We start from the raw sequence: 9,518 nt of genomic DNA on the forward strand, positions 1-9,518 counted from the left end.
ACTTATCAGCCATGATTGAATGGCGGAACAGACTCGATGGGCCGAATGGCCTAATTTCTGCTCCTATGTCTTATGGTCTTATTAAAGTGGGGAGGTTTTGCTAAAAGTATACAAGGCACTAGTCAGATCATAGCTGGGATACGGTGAATATTTTTGGGCCCCTTATCTAAGGAAAGATATAATGGCATTGGAGACAGTCCAGAGAAGGTTCACATGATTGATAGTGAGTATGGAGGGACTGTGTTATGAGGAGAGGTTGAGTAGGTTCGGGCCTGTACCCATTGGAGTTTAGAAGAGTGAGAGGTGACCTTATTGAAGCAGACAAGATTCTTAGGGGGATTGACATGGGTAGATGTGGAGAGATTGTTCTCCCTTGTGGGAGAGTCTAGAACCAGAGGGGCATCATCTCAAAATAAAGGGTTGCACATTGAAGACAGAGATGAGGAGGAATTTCTTCTCTCAGAGGGAAGTGAATCTGTGGAATTCTTTACCACGGAGGGGCTGTTGAGGCTGGGTCACTAAGTATACTCAAGGCTGAGGTAAGAGTTATTTTTAATCAGGAAGGGAATCGAGGGTCATGGGGGGAAAAGGCAGGAAAGTGCAGTTGAGGGTTGTCACATCAGCCATGATCTCATTGAATAGCGGAGCTGGTTTGATGGGCTGAAGGGCCTACTTCTGCTCCTTTGGTCCTCATGGTCTTATCGCGTTGAGGAAAAGCCAGGAACAGACGCAGGAGAGAACTGTTGGATGGAAGAAGACAGGGATGGAAGCAGAAGAACATTGTGAAGGCACTGAGGAGAATGTCTGTTTCACAGCCATCACCAGCGATCTGTCTGAGGAACACTGGACAGGTTCGTGGGCAACCTTGGGATGCTCCTCCAGCCAACGGCTGAGGTACAAGATGGACGGGCAGTCACAGGCCCAGGGGTTGCCATGGAGCTGGATTTGCTCCAGTCTGACCAGGGGCTCCAGCAGGCCATTGCTGAGGTGATGGAGCCTGTTGAAGTTGAGGTGCAGCAGGTTGAGGCGGGAGAGGCTCTGGAAGAGGCCCTCGGGGAGAGAGGAGATGGCGTTCCTGTCCAGGTGCAGTTCCCGAAGGCCCTCCTGCTTCTGGAAGGTTCCAGGCGCCAAGGTGGTGATGCGGTTGTTGTGAAGTTGAAGCTTCTTCAGCTTGCGGAGTTGGGTGAAGACCTGGGATGGCAGGAAGAGGAAGTGGTTGAACTGCAGCTGCAGTTCCTCCAACCTCTGCAGGTCCTGGAAGACGAGCGGGTGGAGGGTGGACAACCAGTTGCTGTCCAGGTGCAACTCTTTCAGCTTTCTAAGGTTCCTGAAGAGGCCCTCATGCACAATGGACAATTGGTTGCTGCTGAGCTGGAGTTCCTTCAGGTTGACTAGACCAGCAAAGACATTGCTGGGAAGAGACCGGAGGAGGTTTTGGTTGAGTTGGAGGACCCTCAGCTCTGCCAAGCCGTCAAAGACGTCCTCGGGGAGGGCGTCAATGCTGTTGTGCTCCATCTGGAGCTCCCTCAGGTGCCCCAGGCCTCGGAAGATACCTGACGGGATGGCGGTCAACCAATTATTGTCAAGGTAGAGTGTCCGCAGGTTGGTCAGGTTGGTGAAGAGCTCTTGGGGCAAGTCCGAGAGTTGGTTGTTGTCCATCTGGAGCTCCCTCAGCTCCGTTTGCCTCAAAAACAATTTCGGTGGAAGGGCCGAGATGCGGTTGTTGTCCAGGTGCAGCTCCTTCAAATTGACCAAGCCCTCAAAGATGGGCGCCGGCAGTGAGTCGATGCGGTTGTTGAAGAGGTTCAGGATGGTCAAGTTCTTCAGCTCACGGAATAGCCCAGGATGGAGGCTGCTGAGGTTATTGAAGCTCAGGTCCAGCAGCTTCAGCCTTCCCAAGCCCATGAGACCACCTCCCGGCACCTCAGCCAGCCTGTTGTTGCTGACATCCAGGATGATAAGCTTCTCGAATTGGAGCAGGAAACCTTCAGGGAGGAAGGCGATGTTGTTATTATTCAAGTAAAGGTCTTTCAACGCCTTCAGGTTCACCAGGGCCTCGTCAGGGATCAAACACAAGTTGTTGTGGCTGAGACTCAGGATCTGCAGTTGGTCAAGACCATCCAACGATCCTTTGGCTAAGGCCTGAATGTTGTTACTCCGGAGGTACAGCTGCTTAAGGCTTAGTAGGCCCGAGAAAGCTCCAGGATGGATGGTTACAATCTGATTACCATTCAACTGGAGCAGTTCCAAACGGGCCAGCTCAATGAAGGTGTTAGGGGCAAGGCTCGTGATGTTATTCAAACTCAACATGAGCCTCTGGAGTTTAGACAAACCAGAGAAGGTCCCAGGGCTCAAAAACTGAAGACGATTGACATTGAGGTGCAACTCCTGAAGGTTTGTGAGGTTGCTCAGGAACCCAGGCAGCAAAGTGGCAATCTGATTACCGTTCAGGTAGAGCTTCTTTAGTTGATGCAGGGCAGCCAGGCCTTCGGTTGGCACAACAGACAACCGGTTGTGACTAAGGTCCAAGATGCGGAGGGGATTCCTGGTGGACGAGGCGTGGCTGCGCCCAGAGGTCCAGGAATGCGTCGGCGCGATGCTCGAGATGTTGTTGTGCTGCAGGAACAGCTCCTCGATACCGGGTGGGATCGGCCCCGGAACCGTCTGCAGCTCCTTGTCGATGCACCACATCACCCAGGGGGAGGCGCTGGTGCACTCACAGGGCAGGCAGAGGTCAGCTGGTGAACAGATCCCCAGCGGGCACAGCATCAACCCCAGGACAGCGAGGATCAAAGGCAGTCTCTTCATGGTGGGCTGGGGGTCGCTGAAAAATAAACAGACTGTGGGCACTGCTTGCTGTCTCTAAATGTTATCTGTAGTGGTCACTTTCCCCTCACCATGATTGAAACCCATGTGCCTAACCCCCCCCCCCCCCACCCCCACCCCCAACAAATCCAAGTGGTTTCTCCTCCCCCAACACCAAGATTTCTTGTTTGCCAATAGGATGGAGTAGGCTCGGAATTAGAGTTATAGAGTCATAGAGATGTCCAGCATGGAAATAGACCCTTCGGCCCAACTCATCCATGCCGACCAGATATCCTAAATTAATCCAGTCCCAGCATTTGGCCCATATCCCTCTAAACCCTTCCTATTCATGTGCCCATCCAGATGCCTTTTAAATGTTGTAATTGTACCAGCCTCCACCACTTCCTCTGGCAGCTCGTTCCATACACACACCACCCTCTGCGTGAAAATGTTGCCCCTCAGGTCCCTTTTCAATCTTTCCCCTCCCACCTTAAACCTATGCCCCTCTAGTTTTGGACTCCCCTACCCTGGGGAAAAGACCTTGTCTATTCACCCTATCCATGCCCCTCATGATTTTATAAACCTCTATAAGGTCACCCCTCAGCCTCCGACGCTCCAGGGAAAATAGCCCCAGCCTATTCAGCCTCTCCCTGTAGCTCAAACCCTCCAACCCTGGCAACATCCTTGTAAATCTTTTCTGAACCCTCTCAAGAACTATGCTACCATCACAGGGTCAATCAGAAATATCACTGGGAACAGCGGCATCTAGATTCATCTTATACCAGTAGAGTCATAGAGTCATAGAAAACCAAGAGTCCGAGGTTTTATTTGGGTGGAGAGTTTATTCACTTGCTCAGTCTCACAGCTCTCATCACATGTCCGGTATCACAGCTTTTCCCAACGTGTATGGGTTCAGAGAAAATTAATTGATCTACCTTTTCTTAACCTCAATGGTGTTGCTGTAATGTCACTGGGATAGTAATCCAGTTAATGTTTTCAGGGCACAGGTTTGATTGTGACAGAAGATGATATTTGAATTCGGTTTATTTTTAATTGGGGACTCTGGGTCTGTACTTGATGGAGTTTAGAAGGATGAGCAGGGGATCTGATTGAAACTTACAGGATACTAAGAGGCCTGGATAGAGTGGATGTGGAGATCCCATTTACACGAGTAGGAGAGACAGCCTTAGAGTGAAGAGACGACCCTTTGAAACTGAGATGAGGACGAATTTGATCAGCCAGAGGGTGGTGACTCTGTGGGCCTCAGAGGGCTGTGGAGGCCAAGTCATTGAGTGTATTTAAGACAGAGGTGGATAGGTTATTGATTGGTGAGGGTTACAAGGAGAAGGCAGGAGAATGGAGTTGAAAAAAGTATCAGTCATGACCAAATGGCGGAACAGACTCGAAGGGCCGAATGGCCTGATTCTGCTCCTATAGCTTATGGTCTAAGAGTGGGATTAATGGTTACCATTGCCATAAAATAAACGCATCTGGTTCACCAATATCCTTTAGGGAGGGAAATCTGCTATCTTTACCTGGTCTGGCCTACATGTGACTCCAGACCCACAGCAATATGGTTGATACTCAACTGCCCTCTGGGAAATAAATGACTAGCCAATGGTGATGAATAAATAAAAATTTAAAAATTGTGATTGACGAAAGTTTCACTGTGACCCTTCACACCCTCATCCAAAGAGCAGATAGGGAAACGTTTGGTAGGATCCAAGCAATTGGGGAGTGGGGTGGGGTGGGGGAAGATTTAATCATTTCAGGTGATCAAAGACACAAATGAAAGATTATTGTTTCCCACTCAATCCAGAACCTTTGCTCCGAACGGTCCCCTACCTCCTCCATTTTCATCTGTGATGTGTCAGCAGACACACAATATTTCCGAAAAGGCAGACCTGTTTCTAAATTTCATCATTATGCATCCAGACACATTTCTGATAATCAGAAGTATGTAACAGGATAAAAGAAAGAATTGTAGAATCCCAACAGTGCAGATGGAGGCCATTTGGCCCATAGAGTCATTTCCAACCCTCTGAAGTGCGTCTTACCCTATCCCTGTAACTCTACATTCCCCATGGCTAGCCCACCTAACCTACACATCCCTGAACACTATGGGTAATTTAGCATGTCCAACCCACCCTAACCTGCACATCCCTGGACACTATGGGTAATTTAGCATGGCCAATCCACCCTAACCTGCACATCTTTGGACTGTAGGAGGAAACCGGAGCACCTGGGTAAAATTATACATCTTCACAGAAGCAAGGCATTCAGCTCCATGCTGATGTTAATGCTCCTTGTGTGTCCTATCCCATCCAGTCTTCATCTGACCCCCATCGCCACATCCTTCTAGTGCTTTCTCCTGCGAGCCAAGATGGTCTTCCCATCGATCCACTTACATTTAACCTGAATGTTGTCGGAGTGAGCTCTGCGTTCTCACCATTCACTCAGGAAAGACGTTTCTCCTGAATTCTACACTAGAGTGATCAGTGACTTGTCAAATATTTGCTCCTGGGATGTTGGCGTCGCTGGCTGGGCTCAGCATCTTTTTACCCTGTCCCTAGTTGCCCCCTTGAGAAGGTGGGGGTGCGCTGCCTTCTTGAACTGATGCAGTCCATGTGCAGTAGGTTGACCCACAATGCCCTTGGGGAGGGAATTCTGGGATTCTGACCCAGTGACAGTGAAGAAATGGCGATATATTTCCAAGTCAGGATGGTGAGGGGCTTGGAGGGGAACTTGCAGCATGTATCTGCTGCCCTTGTCCTTCTAGATGGAAGGGGTCGTGGGTTTGGAAGGTGCTTTCTGAGGATCTTTGGTGAGTTGCTGCAGTGCATCTTGTAGATGGTACACACTGCTGTGACCGAGCGTCGGTGGGTGGAGGGAGTGGGATGGTTGTGGATGTGGTGCCAATCAAGGGGGGGGCTGCTTTGTCCTGGATGGTATTGAGCTTCTTGAGTGTTGTTGGAGCTGCCCCCATCCAGGGGCAAGTGGGGAGTATTCCATCACACTCCTGACTTGTGCCTTGTAGATGGTGGACAGGCTTTGGGGAGTCAGGAGGGGAGTTACTCGCCACAGGATTCCCAGCCTCTGACCTGCTTTTGCAGCCGCTGTATTTATGTGGTGAGTTCAGTTGAGTTTCTGGTCAATGTAAGGATGCTATAGTGGGGGAGGAGGTGGGGTTGGAATTCAGTGATGGAACGTCAAGGGCCAGTGGCTAGATTGATCCCATCAAATTGCATTCATCCCCTACCTCCTGGGATCAGGGAGGGAGTCATTGCCTGGCATTCCTTGCTAGGGGGAAAGGATGACTGGGTTTGGAAGGTATTTCTGGAGGTGTCTTGCAGATTTCCTGCAGTGCAAGGCACATACCTGCTGCTCTTATAGCAACTATCTTACACTTAAGTGATGCAACTGAAATATCGCCGTCCCTATGAACCTCTCTCAAAGTTCCCCTTTCAGCCACCTCAGTTCTAACGCAAAGAGCTTGTATTTCTTTCCTCTGACGGTTGAAATCTCTCCGTGTTGAGGTATTCCTCGAGCAAAGATTCCTCGTTTCTTTAAATATGCTTTTAATGAGATGAAAACAACCACTGTCCACAATGCTTTAAGTGTGGTTGAATCTAACTAACTTTGATGTTTTCCAAAACCAGAAATAACCTCAGAGTGTTTCGTGCACATTGATTTTTAAAAAAAAAAAATCCACTCATGGGCTGCGTGCACTGCTGCCTGGGCCCAGCATTTATTACCCGTCCCTAGTTACCCCTGGTAGGAGGTGGTGGTGAGCTGCCTTTCTGAACTGGGGCAACCCATACGATCTTTGCAAGAAGCCACAGTGCCATTTGAGAGAGGATGCCAGGGCTATGACCCAGCGAAACTATTTTCAAGTCAGGACAGACAAACCTATGTTCCGACCTCTAGTGAGGTGACTGTCTGTTGTTGAACAACACGAGGAAACTGTGGCATTTCTAAATGGTCCTATTGCCTTGCAGTTCCTTCTCCTGAATTTAATTCCTTTGGCGAATAATTGTGCTGACAATCGTCAATCCCTCATAAGCCAAATAAACTCGTTTGCCCAGAAAATGTTGTGTCAAGATTGAATAGCTACTCACTGTGATGAGTTGAATCTGATTCCTGGTCCCAGAAGTGATGAGCCCTGAAAGTCAGACACTCGTGGTATGCCTCCTGCTACCCACAGGACTGCACTCGTTTCTGACAAGAGGTACTTAGCACTCAGCTGAAGGATGTGGACAGAGCAAGAGAAGCGTCGACTGATTCTTACTTGCATAACAGGCGTCAGGAAGTGGCCACAAACTCAAAATTTGTGTGCGATTTGGAGAGAAATTAAGGCACGCATCAGCGAGCCAGCAATGAGATATGTGTCAAAGGGAGCACCTCGTTTCAGAGGGTAGCAACAACTTTCGTTTGCACGGCACCCTCAAGCAAAACCGGCCGATTCGTACAGCGCAACACTTGAGTGTGTACCCACCAACCAAATGCTTCACGCATGAGGTCCGTTAAACGTATCGGCAGAAGTAGGCCATTTCGCCCATCGAGTCTGCTCTGCCATTCGCCGAGGTCCTGGCTGATCTAACAGTCTTCAACTCACTTCCCTGCCTCGATTCCCTTCCTGATTAAAAATAACTTTTATCTCAGCCTTGAATATACTTAGCGACCCAGCCTCGACAGCCCCTCTGTGGTAAAGAATTCCACAGATTCACTCCCCTCTGAGAGAAGAAATTCCTCCCCATCTCTGTCTTCGATAGGAAACATGCTTTCACGCAAAAGAATCTGGCGCTGATGGAATTCCCGGAGGCGGGGGGGGGGCAATTGATCCCATCAAATTGCATTCACCCCTGACGCCCTGGAGTCGGGAAGCGAGTGTCTCCTGGGAGGGTGCCACAGTGCAGCATTGAAGAAAAGGATTTGGTTTTTCTTTCAGAGACGTCAATACATTCTCTGACATGATTTGAGGACCTCACCACCCTCAGAGTACAAACGTTTAACAGCAACATCGATGCCAGACGACATGCTCAACAAAGAGTCAAAGATCTGCCAGCCTCCTGGGACCCAAATATTTCACACTCCAAGTTGGAAAATTGTTCGTATACATGTATCTTAGCTGTGTATTCATTCACAGGATGAGGGTGAACCCGACTGGGCCGGCATTTATTCACCATCGAGAGTCAAGAGCCAACCACATCGCTGTGGGTCCGGAGTCAGGTGTAGACCAGACCAGGTAAGGATGGCAGTTTCCTTCCCTAAAGCATTTGGAGGTCAAGTGTGCACTCAAATGTCACACTGTAACAATCCTGCTTTATTTCGTTGAGGACGCTATGCAAATGAAAGTTGTTGCTGCTCTACGAACCGAGTGCTCCTTTGAGGCATATCTCACTACAGGCTGCAGTTTGCGTCCCTGAAGGGCATGAGTGAACCAGATGGGTTCCTCCTCAGCATTAGATTTCTCATTGAATTCAAATTCCACCATCACAGGATTTGAACCTGGGTCCCTAGAACATTAGCTAGGCCTCTGGGTTAACAGCCTACCCATAATACCACTTGGCCATTGCCTCCCCTTTCGTTAGCTTCCTAATTTATACCACGAAGAACTGTAAGTTGGAACTTTTTGGTATTTCTCTACTTGTTGTACCTAATCTGTGTTCGTACCCATGACTTGTACCTAAGATGGTGTTTTATGTGGTGACGTTATAAACTTTTCACTGTATTTTGTACTTGAGTACACGTGACAATAAACCCAATTCTAAATCTAAACTTTACCTATTTGAAACTATGGGATAAAGGAATCATCAGGAACAGTGTTGGGGAGAGATGTAGCATAGGACTGAAAGGATTAGCAGATGAGTAACTCCAGGCCATTGAGGGGCCTGTGCCAGGGAAGAGCTATTTTGGACCATACCTGCCTCTGTTGTCCTATTCAGGGAACGTTCTCCACGTTGAAAAGGGATGGGAGAGAGGGAGGGGAATACGGAGATTGGGGTTAGCCCCACCCAGGGCGGACGCCTCCTTCTTGGGCAGCCAATAAAGAGAGGGTGAGGCTCGGGGCCAGAGAAGGTCCAAGGCCCCACTAACTGCGTTTACACACCAGCAGGGCCTGTGTGTGATCAGCCGCTAATTTTAAATCTGAGCGAGATAAATTTTTGTTCAGCGATGGGATATGGTCAAAGGTTGGTGTAGGGAATTGGGCCACGGTTCAGCCAGGATCTCATTGCATGGCTCGAGGGGCTGAATGGCCTATTCCTTAAATCCCAGACGAGCGCATCCACGGGAAGTGTCCCCCAGCTTCATGGGTTAGGAGCTCTGGGGTTCAGGGTTTGAGCTGCGGCTGGGAGTCTCTCTGTGCATCGCGGTTGGTGGGAGGTGGTGGTGGGGGAGGGGGTCACACTTTGAGAGTGTACAGGCAGGAAAAAGGGGAGAGGGGCAAGAGCGGCCTGGGACACCCAAGCAGGTAGAGCAGAGGTGAGTGTACAGGATCAAATCACCATCACGGAAACACGCTTGCATGGTGATCGGGACTGGGGACTGAATATCTGATGGTTCGGAAGGACGGGACAGGCAGAGAGAAGGGAGGTAGGGTTGCATTGATAATTAATGATGGGATCTATACATTGGGCTGAACTGCCAGAGACACAGAGAGTATTAGCATTGGGAGGGGGGAGTTGGGGGGGTGGGGGGGGGGGGGGGGGGGG

The 9,518-nt window shown here is 49.5% G+C and overlaps 1 protein-coding gene across 1 annotated transcript; it reads right to left on the bottom strand.

The window, feature by feature from the left end:
* Positions 1–690: 690 nt before the first annotated feature.
* On the bottom strand, positions 691–2,808 carry si:dkey-182i3.11 (insulin-like growth factor-binding protein complex acid labile subunit). Its single transcript, XM_048618185.1, has one exon. It carries the CDS (start codon positions 2,806–2,808, stop codon positions 691–693), a length of 2,118 nt encoding a protein of 705 aa, XP_048474142.1.
* Positions 2,809–9,518: the final 6,710 nt, after the last annotated feature.

This window comes from Rhincodon typus, chromosome 39, assembly GCF_021869965.1.
Source record: "Rhincodon typus isolate 14 chromosome 39, sRhiTyp1.1, whole genome shotgun sequence".
Classification (NCBI taxonomy): domain Eukaryota; kingdom Metazoa; phylum Chordata; class Chondrichthyes; order Orectolobiformes; family Rhincodontidae; genus Rhincodon; species Rhincodon typus.

Excerpts from the sequence above, each read along its gene's own strand:
- si:dkey-182i3.11 (XM_048618185.1), bottom strand. The coding sequence starts at position 2,808 with ATGAAGAGACTGCCTTTGATCCTCGCTGTCCTGGGGTTGATGCTGTGC.